General features: G+C 47.9%; 2 protein-coding genes and 1 long non-coding RNA gene across 4 annotated transcripts in view; 1 reads left to right on the forward strand and 2 right to left on the reverse strand.

Moving 5' to 3' along the window:
* Positions 1-7,681, reverse strand: part of PDCD2L (programmed cell death 2 like) — a 22,623-nt gene extending 14,942 nt beyond the window's left edge. Inside the window, exons 1-5 of one of the 2 annotated variants that reach the window (XM_045442507.1) lie at positions 7,415-7,681; positions 7,198-7,313; positions 6,963-7,023; positions 5,397-5,764; positions 4,333-4,443 (exon numbers count right to left, since the gene is read on the reverse strand). In XM_045442507.1, coding sequence (XP_045298463.1) covers positions 4,333-4,443; positions 5,397-5,764; positions 6,963-7,023; positions 7,198-7,313; positions 7,415-7,522 — 764 coding nt within the window. In that variant the 5' untranslated portion in view covers positions 7,523-7,681. Of the gene's footprint in view, positions 1-4,332; positions 4,444-5,396; positions 5,765-6,962; positions 7,024-7,146; positions 7,314-7,414 lie in introns of both variants that reach the window. The other variant, XM_045442506.1, reaches the window with a different exon arrangement.
* Positions 7,603-13,862, forward strand: LOC123579031. The gene is made up of 2 exons (XR_006702598.1): positions 7,603-7,714; positions 13,503-13,862. It is a non-coding gene; the product is annotated as an uncharacterized LOC123579031 (long non-coding RNA).
* Positions 13,638-26,911, reverse strand: part of GPI (glucose-6-phosphate isomerase) — a 26,084-nt gene continuing 12,810 nt past the window's right edge. The window contains exons 10-18 of the mRNA XM_045442505.1: positions 18,041-18,101; positions 17,582-17,625; positions 17,325-17,477; positions 16,004-16,133; positions 15,772-15,848; positions 14,593-14,721; positions 14,300-14,375; positions 14,148-14,214; positions 13,638-14,042 (exon numbers count right to left, since the gene is read on the reverse strand). Coding sequence (XP_045298461.1) covers positions 13,907-14,042; positions 14,148-14,214; positions 14,300-14,375; positions 14,593-14,721; positions 15,772-15,848; positions 16,004-16,133; positions 17,325-17,477; positions 17,582-17,625; positions 18,041-18,101 — 873 coding nt within the window. The 3' untranslated portion in view covers positions 13,638-13,906. The remainder of the gene's footprint in view (positions 14,043-14,147; positions 14,215-14,299; positions 14,376-14,592; positions 14,722-15,771; positions 15,849-16,003; positions 16,134-17,324; positions 17,478-17,581; positions 17,626-18,040; positions 18,102-26,911) is intronic.

Here is a 26,911-nt window from a genome sequence, read left to right on the forward strand (position 1 = left end):
CCTATTAGTAAGTGAAAGGCGGAAGCACCTGGGTGGTTCAGTTGGTTAAGCATCCAACTTCGGCTCAGGTCATGATCTCATGGTTTGTGGTTCGAGCCCCGCACTGGGCTCTGTGCTGACAGTTCAGAGCCTGGAGCCTGCTTAGGATTCTGTGTCTCCCTCTCTCTCTGTTCCTCCCTCACTCATGCTCTGTCTCTATCTCTCAAAAACAAATAAATGTTAAAAAAAAAATTTAAAATAAAAAATGAAAGGCAAGCCAAAGATTATCAAGATATAAATCATACTGACAAGGACACATTCTGTACTCCAAGAAAAATCAAGACCCTTGGACTCCAGATATGAGCCTCCCAAACCCCCTTCTCCAGAACGGCGTCAACATTCATCCAACTTCACAATCGGGAACCTCAAAACCACTTTTGTTGCCTTGCAATTTTTTCCTCTCACATCCAGAGGTCACTAAGACCTGCCACTATAGAAATATCTCTCAAATTTATCCCCTCCTTCCCATATCCTCTGTTTTGATCCAAACTCTTTTACCACCTCTCACCTGGATTCTTCTCTCATCTCAGAGTGATCATCACTCTGCTGGCAACTACTGGCCACAGGATAAAGTACAAATACTTTAGTAAGACACGGAGTGAAAATATACAATCTGAGCATCTAATCCGTGGCAGTGCTAGGTACCAAGCATGAGGAGCACCCAGTCTGGCAAGAAACACAACAGGGGTGTGTGCCCTGAGGATGTCAAGGTATGGGACTATAGGAGCAAAAGGGAACGGACGGTCTTTAAGTCAAGCTTCTCTCAATTCAGACACCGTCGTGTCCAGCTCACTGAATTGCCACTGCCCCACTGCTATGCATCTGGGCTGTGACTCATAGCATACTGGACCTATAATCCCTCCAGCAGGGTTTAGGGCTCAAGTCTGTCCCTCTTGCACAACGCCTTTCCAAGGCAGAAGCCTCTGATCCCTCCTCTGTGTTTCCTGCATACTTGTTCACAGCTCTGTTGGGCACACATCATAGCGTATAGTGTTGTCGCCTCCGTGACCAGCACCGAGGACAGTGATTACGGTCCTCCTCCACCTCAGCACACAGTAACTCAGCCCTTCAAGTAGCAGGGATCACTGTGGGCCGTGAGTCTCACTGGTAAGAGATCCCTCCCAGGGGCTGGTCTCCAAGCTGGGAGTCACTGCCACTGTTGAGGTGCCATATGATCAAAAATATTTGTTTGATCTGAAAATTCTGTTGAAGGTATCATAATTTGGGCACGTTTTCATGAGGGCACATATGCTATGAGATTTCTAGCTGTCATACCTAATTAAGAAAAAGAAGATAAATTGGATTTTCATCAATAAAATGAGGATGCAAGAATTAAGAGCAAAGTCTGACTTTGTGCTAAGTAGTAAAAACTATAATCACACAATACATATCAAGAACATTTACATTTCAAACCTTTGATCCTGAATTTCACTTCTAGAACTAGACTTTCGGGAAATGACATTCCAAGATTTTTGAAGGGGGTGTGTAACAGCACTAAAACTGTGCAAAAGTGAGGGGCGCCTGGGTGGCTCAGTCAGTTAAGTGTCTGACTCTTGGTTTCGGCTCAGGTCATGATTTCACGGTTCATGGGTTTGAGCAGGTTTGAGCCCCTCTCAGGCTCTGAGCTACAGCGTCAAGCCTACTTGGGATTCTCTGTCTTCTCTCTCTGCCCCTCTTGTGCACATGCGCACACGCGCTCTCTCTCTCTCTCTCTCTCTCTCAAACATAAACATTAAAAAAAAAAAAAAAAAAAAAGCCTGTGCAAAATTGAAACAAATTAGATGGGAACAATTAGACATCCAAAGATATATCCGGAGGCAATGTCAAAATCAAACAAACCAAGAAAATTAATCATAATAAAGGCCTAATCTCCCTAATACATGAAGAGTTCCTAAAAATCAAAAGGACCAAGAACTTATGGAAAAATGGACAAAAGATATGGATAGGAATGATTCAAAAACAGAGAAAGATGCTCATAATAAGAAACAAGCAAAATGAATTATACCCCGATGTGCGTTTTCACTTGAATTGGCAGAAATACAAAAGCATGAAGCTCACACTATAGGTGAGGCTATGGAAAAACAGGCACTTACAAGTTGCCAGTAGGAATTGAAGTCCTAGGAGGGTCACTCTGGTACTATTAATCAAAATTACAACTCTGTACAGCCTTTTGCTTAACTATGCCACTTCAGGGAACGTAACCCCAGATATACCTGCATACGTGCAAAATGACATTAGGTGCAAACCTATTCACTAGTATAACGTATAAGAGCAAAAGTCTGGAAACAACATTAAATGTCCATAAATCAGGAAAACAGACAAGTGAAAAAAAACAATCAAAGCTCTGTGGGGCACCTGGCTGGCTCAGTTTGCGGGACATGCAACTCTTGATCTTGGGGTTGTGAGTTCAAGCCCTATATTGGATACAGAGATTACTTAAAAATAAAATCTTCAAGGGGCGCCTGGGTGGCTCAGTCGGTTGAGCGTCTGACTTCGGCTCAGGTCAAGATCTCGCGGTCTGCGAGTTCGAGCCCCGTGTCGGGCTCTGGGCTGATGGCTCAGAGCCTGGAGCCTGCTTCCAATTCTGTGTCTCCCTCTCTCTCTGCCCCTCCCCCGTTCATACTGTGTCTCTCTCTGTCCCAAAAATAAATAAAAGTTCAGCTTTATTAAAATAAATAAATAGGGGCGCCTGGGTGGCGCAGTCGGTTAAGCGTCCGACTTCAGCCAGGTCACGATCTCGCGGTCCGTGAGTTCGAGCCCCGCGTCGGGCTCTGGGCTGATGGCTTGGAGCCTGGAGCCTGTTTCCGATTCTGTGTCTCCCTCTCTCTCTGCCCCTCCCCCGTTCGTGCTCTGTCTCTCTCTGTCCCAAAAATAAATAAACGTTGAAAAAAAAAAAAAAAAAATTTAAAATAAATAAATAAATAAATAAATAAATAAAATCTTCAAAAAAACAAAAAATCAAAGTTCTCAATGTACTAAAAGGATATTCCTAGATTCTGTGTACTTAAAAAAAAAAATTATACTGTATGATCCAAATTATGTGTGCTTTTTTAAAGTTTATTTATTTATTTTGAGAGAAGGAGAGAGGGAGAGAGGGAAAGAGAGAACGAGTGGGCGAGTGGCATAGGGGCAGGAGAGGGAGAGAGAATTCCAAGCAGGCTTGAATTCACAAACCAGGAGTGAGAGCATGTTTGAGCCAAGATCAAGAGTTGGATGCTGCGGGTACCTGGGTAGCTCAGTTGGTTGAGCATCCAAAATCAGCTCAGGTCATGATCTCACAGTTTGTGAGTTCAAGCCCCACATCAGGCTTGTTGTTGTCAGCACAGAGCCCGCTTCAGATCTTCTATTGCCCACCCCCCCCCCCCCACTCCTCTGTCTCTCCTCTGCTCGTGCTCTCACTCTCACTCTCAAAAGTAAAACATTAAAAAAAAAAAAAAAGAAAAAAAAAAAGAGCTGGACACTTATCTGACTAAAGCATCCAAGCACCCCTGAGCTTATTTGTTTAATTTTTAAGTAATCTCTATACCCAACATGGGCTTGAACCTATAACCCTGAGATCAAGAGTCACATGCTCTTCTGACGGAGGCAGCCAGGTGCCCCCTGAATATGTTTTTAAAAACATACAATTCCAGGCTACCTGGGTGGCTCAGTCGGCTAAGTGTCTGACTCTTGATTTCCACTCAGGTCATGATCTCATGTTTCATGAGATCAAATTCCCAGGTCGAGCTCTGCACTGACAGTACACAGCCTGCTTGGGATTCTCCCTCTCTCCCTCTTTTTCTCACTGTCTCTCTGCCCCTCCCTGTGCACGTGCACACTTACTGTATCTCTCAAAATAAATAAACTTTTAAAAAATAAATAAAATTAAAACACATAATTCCTACCTACGTGCATGCATCCAAATGCATAAAAAAATAAGTGAACATAATATATTAAAATCTTAGTCTCTTGGGGCATCTGGGTGGTGCAGTTGGTTAAGCATCTAACTCTTGATCTCGGCTCAGGTCGTGATCCTCACAGTTTGTGAGTTCAAGCCCAGCATTGGTCTCTGCAATGATGTTGCAGAGACTGCTTGGGATTATGTCTCTTCTTCTCTCTAACCCACCCTGGCTTGCGCCATTTCTCAAAATAAACTTAAAAAAATAAAATAAAATAGAATAAATGAAAAAATTTCAGCCTCTTGGTTTGGGGAATATTACAGATTCTGGTTTTCTCATATTTCCCAGTATTTTCCAAACTAACATGTATTACTCTTATAATCAAGAAAAACAATAAAAGAAAATGTGCCTTTACCTCAAAATCTGCTCCTGACAAGCAGCAATTCTCTTCATGAATTTGTAAAATATCTTATCTCCACTTTTAATTGTGGTCTTCTCATATTTTTCATCACCATCACCAGGAAGACTAAGAAAAGCAGAAAATGCTTTTGAGCATCTATATCCAGATAATTACAATATTTAGAAGAGTAAACAACTTAATGCACACAACTTAAAAAATAATAAATTTAATACCTTATAATATCTAACATAATCCCCTGCTCTGCTCCCTAGTTATTTTTTCCCAAGCTCTGCTCCCTAGTCATTTTCAACTCTGGGATGATTATCTGCAATTTTAAAAGTCCTATGCCCATTGACTCTCTCCATTTCTTTGTCCATTATAGATTATTTTCAGACACCAACGGGTCTGCAAGCACTCCAACATTATTCCGAAAAGCTTACGAAGGAAACAGCTCTGGTAAAAAACAAACAAACAAACGAACAAACAAACACAGGTTATCTTTCCAAATATCCTATTATAATAGCAAAAATGACCATGCTTCTTTCTTTAGAGGGCTTTGGTTTATAAAGCCTTTCAAGATCTCCTCTCTCATGTGACTCCTAAAACCCTCTGGTGAGACAGACAACAGAGATACCAACACGACTCTCATTTTACTGATGAGCCGAGGCTCTGGCAGGGTCTCTGAAGTCCTAGGCCAGTTCCTGAGCCACAGCCAAGAGTTAAAAAACAAATGGCATTTTTCTAAGTCACCTGTCTGAGCTATACATTTAAAAACAGAAAAAAAAAAAGAGACAGTAAACACATGCTCTTCTGGAGAAACTGGCAACCCTAACTTCTTTGTTCCTTTTCTTGAGGGTACTTATGAACAGAGCAAAGTGTTTTCAAGCTAACTCAGGGTTGGCTGGTAAGATCCCCTGTCGGTCTTCCTTTCTCATCAAGAGGAGTGAAGCAGAAAGGTGCTACACACACAAGTTCTGCCTGAAAAAGTTTCCCCAACTACCAGAATAAAACCAAAGGGCACCTACTGTGGCAGCTTCCCGGTCAAGTCACCTGTCACCCTCAGCAGCACACATTCTCACCTTTGGGAAAGCAACTGTTCCATATCCATTCCTTCTTTCTGTTGATAATCCCTCAGAAGGCTATGAGCGTGGTCTAGACTGACAAAGTCCCTGTAGTCATCCTCATCTACAACACACATGTAGTAGGGCAGGAACTGGGGCGCCAGGGAAGGCAGGGCCATCTCTTCCCCGGGAGAAACAGGAGGAGCAGCGCCCAGGACAGTATCCTGCAGGTGGAGATCTCGGAGCTGAGCAGTACAGTCTGTGTCTTTGGCGCTGTGGGGATCATTTCCAAAATCCAAGGTACGCTGTGGTGGTGGCACCTCCTCACTGTCACTTCCCCAGTCATCTGCACCTTCACACCAATCCTCAGCTGCAAGGCCATTTTCCTGTTCCTGGAAAAATATCCAGTGAATCAAGTCCAGTGAATCAAGATCACTTGGGTGATCTCACCTATTCCCTTGGCTTGAGCTACAAATCCCTTCACCCTCCTGAGGGAGCCTTCGCACCACTATCTTCCTCTCTTGCACACTCTGATTCAACTTTCTGGACCCCATTCACCCAAAGCATGTTGGAGGTGACAAAAAATTGTCTTCCCTTTTCAGGGGCAGTGTGGCAGATGTAGTACAGTGGTTTTTTCAACCACCTATTCCAAACTCTTTCAGTTGTGCTTCATGTACTGCAGAAGTTTGCAGGAAAGAACTACATTTCCCAGACTCCTTAGCGGTTAGAGTTCCAGATATAATCAGGGCTCCCTTAATCAGGTCCACGAGGGAGACACAAACTTGAAACAGAATGAAGTGGAGAGAGAGGCCATGAAGCAAAAGTCTGTAGATAGATATAAAGCAAGGATCTGGAGGCAAAAGATCTGACAAGGGCAGCTTCCAGTTCACCAGACCACATCTCAGCTTTCTGACTGTGGATGCAGAAGGTGGTCTAGCAGCTCCTGAACAAGCCCATTCTCAGATGTGGTTCTGAAGGTCATTCCTGGAGTTGCCCCCTCCAGCCTATCCAATGTTAGTAAAAACCTAATTCTTTCAACTTTAACAGTTCAGTGCTTTTTTATTACCTGCAACTGAACCCTGACAAATATAGGCAGACACCAGATCTTCATCTTTTCATTCCCGATATTGCTGGTACCATGCCTGGCACATGTTAAGAACTCAGTGTATATATAAGGTGACATCCAGGCAAAGGAAGCTGAATTTTTGTTCTGCAGCTACCAACTTGCCCTACTTTTTGATTTCAATAAATTCAGATTTCTTATTAAATGTTTTTTATACACATGTACACACATGACACTAAGCATATGTACTGTAAAACACACACATATGTGTTACATATAACCGCGTACACATCCATACTTTTTTCCAAACAGAAACATCAGGGAATTATGTGCCTCAAGGCCTTCAGTGTATATTAAAAGAAACAACAAAAATCTTAAGATAGCATTTCATGGTTCAGAAAAGTGCAAAAACCACTCCAACATACTTCAAAGACCACTGCTTAAAGTTTGTCTTAAACGACATTCTGGAAAATACCCTCAAATTACAGCAAATCATAATACGCTGGTCACAACCGGTTTACCTGTGCGTCCTGCGCCTCTTTCTCTCGAGTCTGCAGGCACTGGGAGCGGAACACCTTCCAGCTTCAGGGTAAAAATAAATGGCAGTGAGGGTGCAACGCAGAGCACCAGCCAGCGGTTGTCGCTATCCCGTGTGGCTGGTGCGGACCTCAGCTCCCACCCACCCTGCTGAACTTCCCCGCCTACCTGCGCGCTCCGCCCATGCTGCACCTGGGGCGGGGACAAGCGAATACGTACAGTAGCCGATGAAACGGGGAGCCTTCCAAGGGGCAGTATACCTGTACGACCAGGGCAAGAGGCTGCCTGCAACGTTCACACGCTGGCCTCGGCGCTGCTACGGAGGGCAAGGCGTCCTGAGGACAGGTAAGGCGCTCAGACCCGGGCTCTGCCCAGGGACCTCACCCCGTAGCCCTCACCAGCACCCGCCGACCCCAGCTCCGGGGCCCCACCTCACCGGAAGGCCGCCCAGCTTGCTAGCGGTCCAGGCGCCCGGCCCCGTGGGGCGGCCACGCACTGCAGTGTCTCGAAGCCCGAGCAGCACTGGCTTCCGAACGGCCGCCATGACGACGAGGCGCCCACGTGGAAAGGCGAACTACGGCAGCCGAGCCGGTGCTCCTCTCCGCGCATGCGTCTCGCTACAACCGCGAGACAGCCCCGCCCCCTTGAGATCCTTCAGTGGATGACAGGCGAATGCTGCTGTTGTGGGCTAAGAATCCAGGAGCCTCAGATAGTCTGTGCCTCCGAATGCACTGAGGTAGGAAGTACTCACGATCTGCTTTAAAATAGTCTTGCCAAAAAATTTTACCTGAAGTGGAATTATAGTATTATCGTTAAGATACACACAAAAAGTCTTTAATTTTTACAGGTACATCAAAATGCTTATAGAGGAAATTATGGAGCAGTCCATGAGTTGATAAATGTTTACATCTGGTGTCAGGCACATAGAGATCTATTATACTATTTTTATATGTTTGGAATTTTCTGTAATCGTTTTTTCAAATGCCCGTGGTACAACAACCTAGGTAATTTCAAAAACATCATGTTAAGTGAAAGAAGCCAGACACAAAAGGCCACATTCTGGAAAAGGTGAACTTCAAGGAAAGAAATCAGATCAATTGTTACCAGGGTTTGGGTTCACAGGGTAGGGATTGACCAGAAAGGGGTACCAGGAACCTTCTGAGGTGATGAAAATGCTGTATATTGGGGAACTGGGTGTGTCAGTCGGTTAAGTGTCTGACTTTGGCTCAGGTCATGATCTCACGGGTTCGTGAGTTCGAGTCCCTCATTGGGCTCCACATTGACAGTGCAGAGCCTGCTTGGGATTCTGCCCCTCTCCCACTTGCACATGCTCTCTCTCTAAATAAATAAATAAAACTTAAAAAAAAGAAAAATTAAACACTGTGTATCTCAACTCTGGTGGTTGCATCACTATGTATTTGTCAAAACTGCACTATAAAAGAAGGTGAATTTTACTGTATGTAAACTATACCTCAATAAACCTGACCTTTTAAAAACACATGTTGCAAAAGCACTATTCAGTCTTCATACAGTAGCGTGAAAAGGAAGTGTAGACGGGCGCCTGGGTGGCTCATTCGGTTAAGTGTTCGACTCTTGGTTTAGGCTCGGGGTGAGATTGAGCTCTGCGTTGGGCTCTGCACTGACAGTGTGGGGCCTGCTCTGGATTCTCTCTCTCCCTCTTTCTCTGCCCCTCCCCTGCTCGTGATCTCTCTCTCTCAAAATAAATAAACTTAAAAAAAGAAGAAGAAAAGGAAGTGTAGGTTTTCAATGATTGACACCTTCAAAGCAGTATATAATTGCCTCATGTTTGCTTCCAGCCCCATCACAGGAGACCTGGAGACAAAACCAGCTTGTTACTGGTTCATCACTGCCAATCTGATGGCTTTAAAAGGCATTGTGAAGTCTGACCTTGGTGTTCACTTCTCGTCTAGCCAAATAGGCTGGATGACTTGGCAGATACTTGTTATTTTAGCTAGGTTTCTCAAGAGATATATTTTAATTATTGAAAAAAGAACCTACAAAATTGGTATTCTTGCTAACACAGCAAGAGATCTTCCAATAGTTACTGAGCTTTCTCCAATATCGGTCATCTGTTTCTATAACACTACCTACTACAATCTCTTGATCAAAGTGTGATCGCAGCATGAAAGCTACTTAAGATGAATCTTCAAGATGTTAATCGCTGCCACATTCTGGAATTCCAGAGGCAACTTAACACCAAATTTGATAGAAACATTTTTGTGGGGTCCTTGGAACGGTACAACAAAAAGGTGCTTGCATGTGTGAGATCTGAAGGATTCCACTTAATTAATGATTTTATAGTTTGGACTTCCCTGTCAGATTCACACACTTCATTGTTATGATACAGGTTTTTTTGTGAATGTATGTATGTATGTAATCTCTACCTCCAACGTGGGGCTCGCACTGATAACCCCAAGATCAAGATCACATGCTCTGCTGACAGACAGCGAGGCGGGGCCCCCAGTTTGTATTTACTTGAGCAAGTACAAAATGAAAATGTTGAAAGCTGCTTAAATCTCACACTGAAGAGCTGTTTATGGTGGTTAATTTTATGCATCAACTTAATTGGGCTAAGAGATGCCCAGATAGCTGGTGAAACATTAATTCTGGGATTGTCTGTGAGGGTTAGAGAATAGCATTTCAATCAGTAGATGGAGTAAAGAAGATCTGCTCTAACCTGTGTGGATAGGCATCACCACTGAGGCTGAGGGCCCTAAGAGAACAAAAAGGGAGAGGAAGGGAGAATTCTCTTTCTTGAGCTGAGACATCCATCTTCTCCTGCCCTCAGACAGCAGATTGAAACATACCTGCCTCGTTCTTCCTGGGTCTCCAGCTTGTAGATCGCATATTGTGGGACTTCTCAGCCTCCAGAATCACAGGAGGGATTTGGAGCCAATTCCCATGATAAATCTCCTTACATATATCTATAGCCTATTGGTTCTGTTTTTCTGGAAAACCCTAAATAATACACTGTTGAAGAACTCACAACAAGTGGAAGCTACAAGTGACAGTGCTGGTGATGGGGGGAGAGAATAAGACAGGGCCAAGGGACATGTGGCCAACGGACATGTGCTGGCTCCTCCTGCATAGGACAAGACGTGAGACTTGGCCTCTGGCCTAGAGGAGCAGTGCTCCTACTCCTAAGAGACCTTTCATGTGAAGCCAAGTGAGCCTGAGGAACTCTACCACCTAGAATTTTTGTCTCTACAGACTTTTTTGTGCTTGCTCCTTTGTAATAGAGAAAGTGCTTCTGATGAGAAGAGGCATTCACGATCAAAAAACTGCTAGAACTGATACCTGAATTCAATAAAGTCACAGGATATAAAATCAACGTACAGAAATCAGTTGCATTTCTATACACCAATAATAAAGCAGCAGAAAGAGAAATCAAGGAATTGATCGATCCCATTTACAATTGCATTTACAATTTGCATTTACAATTTACAAAATACAAACTGCCATTTACAATTGCATCAAAACCCATAAAATACCTAGGAATAAACCTAACCAAATAGGTAAAAGATCTGTACGGTGAAAACTGTAGAAAGTTTGCGAAAGAAACTGAAGAAGATACAAAGAAATGGAAAAACATTCCCTGCTTGTGGATTGGAAGAATAAATACTGGTTTGTTTCTTAATATTTATTTATTTTGAGAGAGAAAGAGATAGTGCGAGTGGGGCAGGGGTAGAGAGAGAAGCAGAAAGAAAGAATCTCAGGAACCATGATATCATGACTTGAGTCAAAATCAAGAGTCGGACGCTTAACTGACTGAGCCACTCAGGCACCCCAGGAAGAATATTGTTAAAAACTCTATACTACCCAAAGCAATCTACACATTCAATGCAATCCCTATCAAAATAGCACCAAAATTCTTCACAGAGCTAGAAAAAAACAATTCTAAAATTTGTATGGAACCACAAAAGACCCAAAATAGCCACAGTAATGTTGAAAAAGAAAACCACAGCTGGAGGCATCACAATTCCCGACTTCAAACTTTATTACATAAAGCTGTAATCATCAAGACAGTATGGCATTGGCACAAAAACAGACACAAAGATCAACGGAATAGAATAGAGAACCCAGAAATGGACCCACAAATTTATGGCCAACTAATCTTCGACAAAGCAGGAAAGAATATCCACTGGAAAAAAGACAGTCTTGTCAGCAAATGGTGTTGGGAAAACTGGACAGTGACATGCAGAAGAATAAACCTGGACCACTTTCTTACACCATACACAAAAAATAAACTCAAAATGTTTGAAAGACCTAAATGTAAGATAGGAAGCCATCAAAATCCTAGAGGAGAAAACAGGCCACAGCATCTTCTTACTAGACAGGTCTCTGGAGGCAAGGGAAACAAAAGCAAACATGAACTCTTGGGACCTCATCAAGATCAAAAGCTTCTGCACAGTGAAGGAAAGAATAAAATTAAAAGGTAACAGATGGAATGGGAGAAGATATTTGCAAATGACATATTAGATAAAAGATTAGTATCCAGAATATATAAAGGATGTATCAAACTCAACACCCAAGAAATAAATAATCCAGTGGAGAAACAGACAAAAGATTGAACAGATACTTTTCCAAAGACATCCAGATAACTAACAGACACATGAAAAGATGCTCAACATCACTCATCATCAGGGAAATACAAATCAAAACCACAGCAAGATTATCACCTAACACCTGTCACAACGGCTAAAATGAACAACTCAGGCAACAGATGTTGGTGGAAGATGTGGAGAAGGGGAACCCTTTTGCACTGTTGGTGGGAAGGCAAACTGGTGCAGCCATTCTGTAAAACAGTATGGAGGTTCCTCAAAAAAGTAAAAATAGAGTTACCTTACAACCCAGCAATGGTACTACTAGGCATTTATCCACAGGATATAAAAATGATGATTTGAAGGGGCACATGCACCCCGATGCTTATAGCAGCACTATCGACAATAGCCAAATTATAGAAAGAGCCCAAATGTCCATCAACTGATGAATGGATAAAGATGTGGTGTATATATATAATGGAATATTACATGGCGATCAAAAAGAATGAAATCTTGCCATTTGCAACAACGTGGATGAACTAGAGTTATTATGCTAAGCAGAGTAAGTCAGAGAAAAACATATGTGATTTTACTGGTGGAATTTAAGAAACAAAACAGATGAACATAAGAGAAGGAAAAATAGGAAAAACAGAGAGGGAGGCAAACCATAAGAGACTCATACTGAGAACAAACTGAGGGCTGCCAGAGGGGAGGTGGGTAGGGGGATGGGCTAAATGGCTGATGGGCATTAAGGAGACACTTGTTGGGATGAGCACTGGGTGTTATATGTAAGTGATGAATCACTAAATTCTATTCCTGAAACCACCTTACACTCTATGTTAACTAACTTGGATTTAAATTAAAAAAAAAAATAATAATAAGGCCTTCACTTATCAGCTAGATTAAGAAAGAAGGTGGGTTAGGAGGGGCCTCAACAGAGCCAGACCATCAAAGATCATTTTTAGAGGAGTGGGCATTTGCTTTTGGAAAGAAAAACAAAACAAAACAGAACTACACCACCATTAGAAAAAGAAGTGCTGACAACTTCCAAGCAGTATTTTAAGCAGATAGTTACATCTGTATGGTCACATTCCGTAATTAGGGTATGCCTCCCTTTGAACCTTCATGGGTGCCATTTGTCTTCTTACAGGAGCTTTCCCTGTCTTGAGGAAGTCATGTGACCAACCCAGAGTACAACTCAGAAAGGGGCAACCCAGGAGAGAATGGGGTGAAGGCAGCTGTGATGACGGGGCTTTTGTGAAAGGGGCAGCAGTTTCCCTGTCTAGACCCTGTATGATGATCGAGTGTAGACCCTGAAAGCTCAGCCTCCAGCCTGGCCATCAATTCTGCTCGTTGACTCTTTATCTATCAATCTATCTATCTTAATGCTTTTATTTATTTTTGAGACAGAGACAGAACATGAGCAGGGGAGGGGCAGAGAGGGAGACAGAATCCTAAGCAGGCTCCAGGCACTGAGCTGTCAGCACAGAGCCTGACGCGGGGCTGGAACTCATGGAGTGTGAGATCATGACCTGAGCTGAAGTCAGACGCCTGACTGAGTCACCCAGGCGCCCCTGCTCATTGACTCTTAAAGTAAAATTCCCTTTCTGCCTAAGGGGCCAAAAGTATTATTTAATATCTTGAATAGAAGGTAAGTATCTTGAACAGAAGATAAAAGGGTAGTTTGCTCAAAAATCCTTTTTTCAGTGCCTGTCTTCTGAAAGAAAAGAACTTCCTGAGCATCTGGCCAGAAGATGATCACTACCCTTGATCTGGGCTAGGTATTCACCCATAACAGACATAATCTAATGCAGCTTTTAGAACTAAGATCCAGTGAACAGAAGCATGCAATTCCTCCAAAATCACTGAGGTGAGGAGCGGATAAAAGAAAAGGATTTGCTTACAGCGGCTAAGTTGCCCTTGTGACTTTGTGCCCCATGTCTCCTCCACTCTCTTCTCAAGGGACCATCCTCCATTCTGGACCTGCTCACCACTTACAAGTCAAGCCTCAGTCGAGGCACATCACTCCTCCTGGTTGCCCTAACTCCTGTGTAGAGCACCACTTCCAGAGACAAGAAGAGGCTAAGCCTACAACCGCCTTTGTGGCATCTTTATTTTTCTGATACACGAACAAGGTGAACATGGTCAGAAAAATCAGCTGCACTGAAACACTTCAGCCAGTTGTAAAACAGAGGGCACACAGACATGGAGGGGTGATGATAGCAATCCCAGACCAGCTTCCCCCAAAGGGCTTGTACTCCAAGCCTACAGCCAGAAGGTGCTCTGGGAAGGACTGTGCAGTACATCTCTGGTGAAGAGGGACAAAGAAGGACCAGTCACAATAGGGACTGCAGCCAGGCACGAGTTTATTGGCTTTTGGCCTCACGCTCCTGCTTGATGAAGTTGATTAGCCCATTGGTGGAAGCGTCGTGAGAGGTCACTGGGCTACTGCCGTCAAGCTCAGGCTCGATTTTCTTGGCCAGCTGCTTTCCTAGCTCCACCCTGGCAGGACGATAAGAATAAGAGGAAGGTTCCAGCATCACCAGTGAAATCCGTAAGCCTGCCCACAGGCATTCTCCACCCTCCCCTTGAGGAGCAGCAACTCACCCCCACTGGTCAAAGCTGTTGATGTCCCAGATGATGCCCTGAACGAAGATCTTGTGCTCATACATGGCTACAGAGGTGGCAGATGGGGCACATTAGGGCTCTACCAGCTTCATCCAACCTACCCCAGGCCAGGACCTTCCCCGCTCACTCACCAATCAAGGCTCCCAGAATGAATGGTGTGAGCTTGGTGAACACAATAGAGTTGGTTGGGCGATTTCCTTCAAAGACCTTCAGAAAACACCCAGGAATGTCCCCTGGTTAGTTGTGATCCCCAAATAACTTAAGAGGGGATGTACACCCTGTCCCAAAGGTCGGGATGTACAGATCTGTAAGGACAGCCCCTCCTACTGTGTAGGACAAGGCAGGCACGCTGTGAATCCTTGCCCTGGCCTCACAACTTTTATCCTTCCGACTCCAGGATGCCACCCACTTCAGAAGTCCTGACCTTGTGTGGCAACAGCTTCTCAAAGTCCTCTGGACTCTTTCCTGCGGCCTGCAGCTCCTTCCGGGCCTCCTCTGTCGACTTCCCCTTCATCAGGGCCTCAGTCTGGGCCAAAAAGTTGGCCATGAGGATCTGACAAGAGAGACACCCAGTTCTGCCAAGAAGTACTGTCTGAGCTTCAGGCAGAGGGGCAAGACTGCCTGGCAATTCTCAGCTGGGGTAGTCCCAGCCTCGGTCAGGTTGCCAGCCCCCAACGTAGAGCTCAATGGAAGTGAGAGGGGACGGCAGGTCACATCTGATGACGGGGTAAAGTAGGTAATGACAATAACTACCCTTTCAGGAACACGCCTGACTTGCCGAAGACCCTGCTAAGAACTTTAGCAATAGCTATCTTGTAAGATTCTGAGGGGCAAAAGCATCCCCTCTCTTTCCTAGTTGAGCCTGTCTCCCCAAGGCAACAGTGCTGAATCACAGAGGTAGAGAGAGGAAGAATCAGAATTCAAACCCAGGTCTCTGACTCCAAAGCCTGTGCTCACAGTTACCCATGCTACTCTGCACACCCAACATAAGGTGCACTCAATCCTCTTCAAAGCCAGTGTCAGGTCAGGTTAGGTACTGGATGGTTTTCGCATTTGCTGCTGTGGTAAGTAAGATCTTTGCCCCCGCCCCTGCTGTTGCACCTATATAGGTTACAGGACATGGCAAAAGGGATCTTACAGATGGAATGAAGGTAACAGACGCTGAGATAGGGATATGTGGGCCCAATGTAATCACATGGGCCCCAAAAAGTAGAAGAGAAGGCAAATAAGTTGGTCAGAGAGAATCAACAGAGGAGGCAGGACAGAATCAAAGCTGGAGAGGGACTCCACCTACCACTACTGGTTCTGAGACAGTGCCACAGGCCAAGGTGGCTTCTTGGAGCTGAGAATGATCCGCTAGCTGCCATCAAGGAAACTGGACCTTGGTCCACCCTGAGCAAAGACCCAGTAGAGCCTGCTGGACTTCAGATCCATTGAAACCAATATAAAAACCGGGTGTTGTTTTAAGCCATTACAATTGTGTAATTTGTTATGGCAGAAACAGAAAACTAGTATAACTGCCAACCAATGCATCAGCTCTTTAATAGTTTGGGTGTAATGTGAGCCTGACAAAGTGTGAGGAGAGGCTGGATGGGGCTCTTACCTTGTGATGCAAACCCTTCCTTATTGGGTGCTGGGTCTGGACTGGGATGAGGAAGTCACAAGGTATCATCTTGGTGCCTGTAAGAGGGCACAGCGGTCACCCAAGCTCCTACCCTAGCCCATGGGGCCACCCACATGGCCGATTAGGAGAGTGTTGACCTCAGGGAGAAGTCTCTGCCAGGGAGCCCTCCCCCTCCCGAGCAGCACCCCTGCCCAAGCCAGATGGGCCCTACCTTGGTGGATAAGCTGGTAGAAGGCATGCTGGCCATTGGTCCCTGGCTCCCCCCACACAATGGGGCCCGTCTGGTGGTCCACACGAGTGCCGGACTTGGTGATGTACTTCCCATTGGACTCCATGTCACCCTGGAATAGGGACAGAAACCCAGCCCTCTATCTGCAAGTCTTCTTTTCTTCATGCACCATGCCCAAATCCTGCCTGAGATGCACCAAGTATACCTGCCCTGCCCTGTGGGTTATCATCAGGCATGTTCCTTTCATCGCCCCTCGAGGACACAGGCTCGTGACTTTCTGGCTTAGAGCACTGCAGGAAGGTAAAGGTGGGGATGGAGGTCTAAGGAGGACCTCCCTATGAGCAGAAACCAGTCACAGTATATTTAATTGATGTATTTCTTTTTAAATTATTTATTAAAAAACATTTTTCTTAATATATATTTGTTTTTGAGAGAGAGCACACAAGCTGGGGGAGGGGGGGGGGAGCAGAAAGAGAGGGAGATATAGGATCTGAAGCAGGCACCAGGCTCTGAGCCCAACGCAGGGCTCGAACCCATGGACCACAAGATCATGACCTGAGCTGAAATCGGACGCTTAACCAACTGAGCCACCCAAGTGCCTCTCAAGTTTATTCATTTAGGTGATCTCTACATCCAGTGTGGGGCTCGAGCTCGTGACCCTGAAATCAAGAGTTGCATACTCTTCCAACCAAGCCAGTCAGGTGCCCCTCTTTAACTGTTGCCTTAGGGAAAGGCTGGCTGAGGTCCAGGGTGTACAGCCTTTGAGGTCTGTCACCTCAACTAGATGCTGGACTGTGGGGAGCCCTGAAAAGAGGCCCCCTGAAAGAGAATCTGGACCAGGAGAGATGCTGTTTGGTCCCTGGGGGCCCTGGAGTTTCGAGGGGGTGCAGAAGGCTGTGAGTAGCCCAAAGAGGCACCACAGACTGGGTGTGAGTTGCTTTTCTAGAGGAACAAAAGCAGTGCAAGCCATAGGGGTCCTGGCCGATGGCCCCCACCCCATTGCAGGCACAGTGATGGCCAAGGAAGAAATGACCGAGCTGAGACCCATGCCCTAGCCAAGCCAGGGTCTGACTGGCCACCATGATAACCAGTCATGCCCCTCTATGGTCGTCGAACTTGGCTAACACTCAGATCAAACAGACCCTGGTAACAAAGAGTCACCCTGAGACTGGGAACAGAGGTGGGCCTTGGCTATACCCAAGGGCAGTGGGGGAGAAAAGCCCCTGGAGGGGCAAAAACCTGGGCTCATGGGCCTCCCAGTGCCCCCACAGGCTGACCCAAGACCTGGCCTGGCAGCTGGTACCTGCTGGAAGTAGGCGGCAAAGCGGTGCAGGTACTGGTCATAGGGTAGCATGGCCTGCGTCTCACACCCAAAGCAGTTGATGTACCAGATGCCCAGCAGAGCCAGCAGGACGGGGGCATTCTTCTCCAGGGGTGTCGTACGGAAGTGCTGGTCCTGAAACAAGAGCAGGGTCAGTGAGAGCCGAGCAGCTGCCCAGGAGGAGAGGGAGCTGGAGCAACTACATATCTCTGGCAGAGAACATGAGCCTCAGCACTTACCATCCAGTGAGCCCCTGAGAGCAGCTGCTCGAAGTTGTCAAATCCTGCGACACAAAAGCAGCGTCAACAGAAATGGTCATGCCCGGTGCCCTTCTGGCAGTGGACACAGCTTCTTCGGGACCCAAGGAAAGGCTGAGGTGCAGCCAGAAGAAAAAGGACCTGGGAGGACTTGGGCCTACAGAAAGTCTTTCTAATCAGAGTCTGCCCTCAGGGCAAAGGCAGATCTAACTTCATCCACCATGGGAAATGGCAGGAGGGCAGTTGTGAGGGACAGAGATCAAGGCCAACCTGCAAACCCAAGAGAAAAAAGGCCTGCCGTCCTGACCCGAAAGAAATGTTCCAGCCAAGGGGAGAGGGGCCAGCATCCTCTGTGGGTCAGGAAGGTGTTCAGGGACATGAGACCCCCACTCCTGACCTCAGACTACAATATCATCTCCCAAGACTAAAACAAACACTCACCCACGTGCAGTGCAATGGAGAGTCCAATGGCTGACCACAGCGAGTAGCGTCCTCCTACCCACTAGGAGAGACAGGAAAAGGTGCTGAACGAGGGTTGGCGCACCCCGCCCCCCCTCCCTCCTGCCACAAAACTTGCCCCCTGAAAGCAAGGCTCTTCCACAGGTGCAGCATGGAGGGCCAGGCCCAACCCACCTCTGGGAAGCAAGACAGCAGGTCAGGCGCTGGCAACTCTTTGTGCTGACCAACAGGACAGACTACGCGTGGGACTGATCAGAGCCACAAGACCCAACCGGAGACCTTACCATGGCTGGCCCTGTCTCCTCAGACACAGAGAGACCCGGCGCACCTCGTACCTGCGCCAGGCCCGGCCTTCTCCTCCGATAGACCCAGCGCCTCGTACCTGCACCAGGCCTGGCCTCCTCCTCCTCCGACAGACCCGGCGGCTCATACCTGGTACCAGGCCCCATCTCCTCAGACAGACCCACAGACCCAGTGCCTCCTACCTGCGCCAGGCCTGGTCTCCTCAGACACAGACAGGTCCAGCACATCGTACCTGGTACCAGGCCCCACTTCCTCAGACACCAACAGACCAGCATCTCATACCTTGCCGGGTCTAGCCCCTCAGACACTGACAGGGCCAGTGCTTCATACCTGTGCCCGAGCCTCTTCGAATACTGACAGACCCAGCACCTCATACCTATGTCACGCCCGGCCGCCTCGGGCACCGACAGACCCAGAGCTCATACCCGTGTTTGGTCATGTCTTGTGAGACACTGACAGACCCAATGCCTCACACCTGTGCCAGGCCTATTCCAATACCGACAGACCCAGCCCTTCATACCTGTGCCAGGCTCTACCTCCTCACTCTGACAGACCCAGCACCTCATACCTGTGCCAGGTCCTGCTTCCTCAGACACTGACCGACCTAGTATCCCATACCTGTATCCAGCCTCTCTGAACAGTGACAGACCCAACATCTTGTACCTGTGGCGAGCCCACCTACCTGGGCACTAACAGGTCAGAATCTCATACCAGTACCCGGCTTGGCCTCCTTCGGCAGTGACAGACCCAGCGCCTCCTACCTGTGCCAGGCCCTGCATCCTCAGACGAACAGACCCGATGCCTCCTACCTGTGCCCAAGCACACTTCCTTGAACAATGAAACATCCAACGCTACCTGGCCTTGGCCCTGCCTCCTCAGATACTAATATGCCTGGGCTTGGCCTTGCCCCTTCTGATACTGACAGACCCAGTGCCTCATATCCAAGCCTAGGGCTGCCTCCTGGGGCAGTGACAGGCCCAGAGCTCATACCTGATCGTAGTCTCAGCCCCAAGACATACACAGGCCTACCATTCACACTTGCAGATTCCACTCTGTATCTTCCTGACACATTCACATCTTCTTAACAGCTATTTATAGAGCACCTACCACATAGCTAGCACAGGCAACAGAAGCAGCCCATGGGGGCTCCCCAGATGTGTAAATGAAATAATTGTGCCAATAAATGTGAAATGAGATATAAGTGCTTGGGAGAAAGGAAATACACCAGTGAAACCAACTATGAAAGGAACCTGAGGAGTGCTTGAGCTTGAGCTTAGATCTAAGGAATGAGCAGGCATTACCCAGGAAAGCACTGAGTGGGGAGAAGCATTCCAGCAGCCAGCACAGCATAGGCAAAGGTCCTGCGGCTAGAGCAGCCTTTCTCAATAGTGAGAGAGTTAAGCCCCACAGAAAATACTTTCAGTGACTTCACTTCTTAACTGTCCCAAGGATGTTGTCCAAGGCTAGTACTCTCCTAGAAGCAAAGAAGAGATGCTGATTCATTATATCCCCTGGATGCTTTGGGGCATTAGGGCTTAATTCTCTATTGGAGGCCCATTGAGACAGGCTGGGCAAGAGAAGCACAGCACATTCTAGATGAAAGAAGCAGCGGAGCTGGAGGGTAGAAGCTGAGAGGCAACGCTGGAGAATGAAGCAGGGAATGCCAGGGGTCATCAGGAACATGACAGTACTGTGGATGGGGGTGCAGAGGACTGATTCAGGAACTTCAATCAAATAGGGTGAATTGAGAGAATGAGAGAATCAAGTGCAGCCCAGAGGTTTTTGGCCTGGGTAATGAGATGAACAGGGAGGCCCTTCACCTGGAAACAGTCCAGGTTTGGGGAAACCTTACCTGACAGACACCGTCCCAGGGGCCAAACCATGCATGACATGGGCTCTCAGATCTCACCGAACAGACTCAGTTCTGGAAAGCAGACTGCCAAGCTGCTGATTTTGGCTGAGCCAGGTCATCAGACCTCACTTTTGGGAGCCAGGCAATGCCAGTGTCTGACTTGAGCCTCTAAGACCTCCACCTACAGGACACAGTCTCTAGAACTCATGTTTGCTGCAGCGGCTCTTTCAGATCACACCTTATAGCTCCTCAGTCAGTTCAGCGTTCTATGCCTCTCCCACCAACAAACCTCACTTTATCTAACTAGTTATAATTCTATTATTTCCTTCACCTGAGTAACTCAGACCCCAATGCTATAGACCACACCCTGGACTGGCTAGAGATCCTCATGCCTCTGCAATACCATGAGCTCTGCCTATCATGCCTGACCGGGGTACTGAGAACAGGAAGCTGCCCTGGCCAAGGCATTCCATCTGTCCTACCTGATCCTAAGGGTCCCCAGGCAGACCCAGGTACACATACCTGCGATGACTCTGGCTTTCCCTTGAGGGCAGCCCATGCTACCCAAACCATGCCTGATCCTACCACCGAGGACCCCACCTACACCTGACCCATATTCTCAGGCCTCACCAGCCACATCAGTTATGCATTCCTGGGCTAGAGCTTGCCTTCTCATTTCACCTAACAAGCCCAGGGATGCCAACTCATACCTGAATCCAGGTGACAAGAACCCACCTAAGATCACACTTATATACCTCTGCCCACATGACTCCGGATCCATGGACTCACGACACTGCATGGATGCAGTGGCTTCGCCTGTGAGGTTAGCTCTGCCTACCTGTGCCCCGCTCCAGTACCTCATACTACAGGGTCACACACCTGTCAGAGACTGGCTCCAGAAAGCTCAGCGGGTGTACCCAGCTCTACGTATCTGTGCCTGACCCCCCACATCTCAGATGACAGACTCGGGCGTACTTCCCTGAGCCCAACTCAGACTCCTCACACTTTCCTGAGAGACTCAGCTCTGTCTAAACAGGCCTGACCTCAACTCCCAGGCCCAACTTGAGAAACCCAGCTCCATATCCCTTGTCTGACATGGATCTCGGCATCTTGCAGATCCGACATTAGCAGCCACTGCTTGACCTGGCAACAACCGCTCACTGAGGAGCCTCAGACCTCATCAGACACAAGTATCTCTGTGTATACCAGTGCTCTAGAGACGCGCCCCCCCCCCCCCCCCCCCCCCCGCCGAGATGTGGCTCTCCCTCCCTGTGACTAACCCATGCTCTCCAAGCCTCCCCTCTAACTCTAAAACCTGGGCCAGCACACCTAAGCCAGAGCCACGTTCCAAGGACTTCACCAACAAGACTCAAGTGTAGATCTCTGGCTCCAAAGTCCATGCTTGAGAGAGCCACATCTACCTACACTCTCGTCTAACTTAGGCCTTACAGACTTCCCTTGAACCCCACAGTGTCTGTCTACCTAAAGACCCCAACGCTGTGGGACTCGCCTGTGGCCACTCCACCCACCCAGGCTTAACCTTCTTCAGGCCCCACCACAAAGATCCAAGGGTACATGCCTTTGCCTGAATCCAACACCTGAAAGTCAACTCTACCTCCCTCCTCAGACCACACCTGACAGGCCAGCTCCACCTACCTTTGCTTGATCTTGGGTCCTGAGACCACACCTGGCAGGGCAGATCTGCCTACTTTACGTGCCTGTGGCTCTTACACTGCAGTTGGTGGGCCAGCTCTACCTACCTTCTATGACCCTGGCTCCTTATACTGTATCTAGCAGGCCAATTCTGCCTACCTGTGCTTGACCTTTAGCTCCTCAGACCATATCTGGTGGGCCACTTCTACCTACCTGTGCATGACTCTGGTCTTTAGATCACACCTGGAGGGCGATTTCTACCTACCTGTGCTTGACTCTGGGTCCTCAGACCACACCTGGCAGACCAGATCTGCCTACCTTACATGCCCGAGTCCATACATAGACCATACCTGGCTGGCCACTTCTACCTACCTGTCTCTGACCCCAGCTCCTCTAACCTGCCAGGCCAGCTCTGCCTACCTGTGCTTAACCTTGGCTCCTCAGACTGCACCTGGTGGTCGTTCTACGTACCTATGCTTGACCCGGGCTCCTCAAACCTGACCTGGCAAGCCAGATCTGCCTACCTGTGTTTGACCCCAGTTCTTCAGACTTAACCTGACAGGCTAGTTCAACCTACTAGTGCCTGACCTTGACACCTTAGACCATACCTGGTGGGCCAGTTCTACCTACCTGTGCTTAATTAACACTGGCTCCTCAGACCTCACCTGGCAAAGCAGATCTGCTTTCCTGTGTTTGACCCCAGTTCTTCAGACTTGACCTGACAGGCCAGTTCTACCTACCTGTGCTTGACCCTGAATCCTTAAGACCAATGGCTAGTTCCACCTACCTGTACTTTACCCCAGATCCTCAGATCTCACCTGGTAGACCAATTCTACCTACCCATGCTTGACTCTGGCTCCTCAGACCACAAATGATAGTGCAATTCTACCTACCTATACTTGACCCTGGTTCCACAGACGTGACCCGCAAGCCAAATCCGCCTACCTGTGCTTGACCTCAGTTCCTCAGACTTCACCTTATATGCCAATTCTACCTACCTGTCCTTGACCCTGGCTCCTCAGACCATACCTGGTGGGCCAATTCTACCTACCTATGCTTGACTTTGGCTCCTCAGACCACTACACTGTCGTGTAGTTCTACCTACCTATATTTGACCCTGGTTCCTCAGACCTCACCTGGCAAACCAAATCTGCCTACCTGTACTTGACTCCAGTGCCTCAAACTTTACCTGATAGACCAGTCCTACCTGCCTATGCTTAACCTGGGCTCCTCAGATCGTATCCTGGTTCCTCGGACCTCACCTGCTGGGCCAGCTCTGCCTACCTGTGTTTGACCTTGGCTCCTCCAACAACCCTTGGTGGGCCAGTTCTACCTACCTATGTTTGACTTTGGCTCCTCAGACCACAAATGACAGCGCAGTTCTACCTACCTATACTTGACCCTGATTCCACAGACCTGACCTGGCAAGCAAATCTACCTACCTGTGGTTGACCTCAGTTCCTCAGACCTCACCTGATATGCCAGTTCTACCTACCTGTCCTTGACCCTGGCTCCTCAGACCATACCCGGCGGGCCAATTCTACCTACCTATGTTTGACTTTGGCTCCTCAGATCATACCCTGGTTCCTCAGACCTCACCTGCTGGGCCAGCTCTGCCTACCTGTGTTTGATCTTGGCTCCTCCAACAACCCTTGGGTGCTTGACCTACCTGTGCTTGACCTTGGCTCCTCAGACCATACCTGGTAGGCCAGTTCTACCTATCTGTGCATGACCCTGGTTCCTCAGATCTCATCCGACAGGCCAATTCTACCTACCTTTGCTTGATCTTGGCTCCTCAGATCATACCTGGTGGTCTAGTTTTACTTACCTGTGCTTGACCTTGGCTCCTCAGACCATAACTGGCAAGCCAATTCTACCTACCTATGCTTGACCCTGGTTCCTCAGACTTTACCTGATAAGCCAGTTCTACCTACCTTTGCTTGACCCTGGCTCCTCAGACCATACCTGGTGGGTCAGTTCTACCCATCTATGCTTGGCCCTGGTTCCTCAGACCTTACCTGGCAAGTCAGGTCTGCCTACCTGTGCTTGACCTCAGTTCCTCAGACTTCACCTGATAGGCCAGTTCTACCTACCTATGCTTGACCTTGGCTCTTCAGATCGCACCTGGCGGTGTTACCTGTGCTTAACCCTGGTTCCTCAGACTGTACCTGGTAAGCTAGTTCTACCTACCTACCTGTGCTTGACCCTGGCTCCTCAGACCTCACCTAGCAAGGCAGTTCTGCCTACCTGTGCTTGACTCCAGTTCCTCAGACTGCTTGATATACCGGTTCTACCTACCTGTGTTTGACCCTGCTTCTTCAGACCTCACCTGGCAAGCCAGATCTGCCTACCTGTGCTTGACCTAGGCTCCTCAGATCATACCTGGTGGTCTAGTTTTATTTACCTGTGCTTGACTCTGGCTCCTCAGACCATACCTGGTGGACCAGTTCTACCCACCTATGGTTGATCCTGGTTCCTCAGACCTCACATGCCAGGCAAGCTCTGCCTACCTGTGCTTGATCTTGGCTCCTCCAACCACCCTTTGTGGACCAGTTCTACCTACCTGTGCTTGACTTTCGCTCCTCAGATCATACCTGGCAGGCCAATTCTACCTACCTGTGCTTGACCCTGGCTCCTCAGACCTCACCTGGCAAGCCAAATCCGCCTACCTGTGCTTGACTCCAGTTCCTCAGACTTCACCTGATAGGCCAGTCCTACCTACCTTTGCTTGACCTTGGCTTCTCAGATCATACCTGGCGGTTTTACTTACCTGTGCTTGACTCTGACTCCTCAGACCATACCTGGTGGACCTATGGTTGACCCTGGTTCCTCACACCTCACCTGCCAGACCAGCTCTTCCTACCTGTGTTTCACATTGGTTCCTCAGACTTCACCTTGGTGAGCCTGTTCTACCTACCTGGGCTTGACCCTGGCTTCTCAGACCATACTTGGTGGGCCAGTTTTGCCTACCTGTGCTTGACCCCTGGGTCCTCAGACCTCACCTGGCGGGCTGGATCTGCCTACCAGTGCTGGACCCTGGCTCTTCAGACCACACCTGGCAGTGCAATTCTACCTACCTGTGCTTGCTCCTGAGACTGTACCTAGTGGGCTAGCTCCGCCTACCTATACCTCATCTCCGTTGCTCACATCTCACCTAAGACATTCAGTTCTTCCCAGGGCTGGACTGTGACTTATTAGAACTCACTGGACAGATTGAGTGTTGTGAACCTGCCCTAATCTTGGCTCCACAGACCTTACCTGATAAACCCTGCTGTACTCACCTGTGCTGAACTATACTGACAGTCCCAAGGATACAAACCTGTGCCATTTACAGACTCCGTAGACCCTTCCTGAGAAACTCAATTCCATATACCTGTTCCTGGCCACAACTCGTCAATCTTGCAAAATAATTCTACAAGACAGGCAGAGATGCAGTTCTATCTGCTGATCTTGACCTTACCTAGGAGATCCAGATCTAGTCACTCGTACCCAATCCTGGTTCCTGAGATCTCACCTGAGAGACTGAGCCCTGTCCTCCTGACTTCACTTCATATCCTCAGAGATCATCTAAGAGATACAGTTCTTTCTACATAAGCCTAACACCAGCTCCTTAGGCCTCGCCTGACAGATCTCGTCTACCGACGTATGCCTAAACTCAATGGTGAGACAGAGTTGAATGAACCTAACCATGGCTTTTCAGGTCAATCTACCTCTGCTTGCCTTTGGTTTCATGGATATTACCTGAAAAACTCAGCTCTACCCACCTGTGCTTGACCCCAGCTCCTCAGATTAAGAATACTAACCAGAGCCTGACCTCAGCATTCAGACCTTACTTGGTAGAAACCCAAAGTACAAACCTGTATCTCACCTCAACTCTTCAAGCCCCACCTGACACAGACCTGTTCTACATACCTGAGCCAGACCCAGAATTCATGGATGCAGTTCCCCTTCCCCTTCCTTTTGCCTGACTCCAGCTTTTCAGTCTTTTCCCAGGGGACCCAGGACCACCTCTAGGATCACCGAGTTGTGCACGACCAGAACTGCTGGATATCACCTGAGGACATAGCTCTGACCTGCACCTGACCATGGATTTCTAGTCCTCACTTGTCAGACTTTGCTCTCTCTGCCCTTTTCCGGCTCCAGTGTCCTTACCTGAGCAACCCGCTTCTACCTATATGTGCCAAATCTTGGCTCCTCAGGCCTCCCTAAGAAACCTGCCTAGTTATACACACCTTGTCTTGACTCTAGCTCCTGAGACCTCAGACAGATGTGGCTCTACAGACCGCCCTTGGCCGACTCCACTGTACAAACTTAATCCGAACAGATATTTCTCTCAGACGGGACAAATTCCCGGCGGCTTACCTGGGCCTGAGGGAGGACTGGTGAGAGCCCCTTGGTGCCTGAGTGACTTGGGCCTCAGACCTCTCACCCTATAGATGTGGGTCCCTAGACCTTTGTCTGCCACGAGCCTCTCAAACTATACCTTACCAACACAGCTCCTGTATCTTTTTCACACGCCCCAACTCCCCAGTCCTCACCTTTTATAACTTGCTCTATTCCTAACTTTCCCTCTCTGGGCCCCTCAAACCCCACCCCAGCCAGAACCCAGTGCCAGAACCTTGGCTGGTTGTGGATCCGCAAAGGCCTCTGCAACCCCTGAGCTCTGCTTATCACACCTGGTCAGGATGCCGAGAGCCAGGTGGCTGATGTGGCTTAGGGGGCTTACGTGTATTTGCCTAATTCTGAGTTTTAATCACCTCATTTGAGTGAGCACACACCCATGATCTGATGCTCACTTTGCAGAACCAGTCAAGAGAGACCCCGATGTATATGACTGTCCTATGCCAGGGACTTCACTTCACAGATCCAGGTTAAAGTACCTGTACGTGACTTTGGTTTCTCAGACCTCACTTGATAGAACCATCTGTAAATACTGGTGTCTTTTCCACAATTCATAGACTCATCAGTACCTTTACCTGTCCTTGCTCCTCCTCAGAACTCACCTGTACCTGTCCTGGCTCCTCTTCAGACCCCACCAGTCAAAG

This window comes from Leopardus geoffroyi, chromosome E2 (assembly GCF_018350155.1).
Source record: "Leopardus geoffroyi isolate Oge1 chromosome E2, O.geoffroyi_Oge1_pat1.0, whole genome shotgun sequence".
Classification (NCBI taxonomy): domain Eukaryota; kingdom Metazoa; phylum Chordata; class Mammalia; order Carnivora; family Felidae; genus Leopardus; species Leopardus geoffroyi.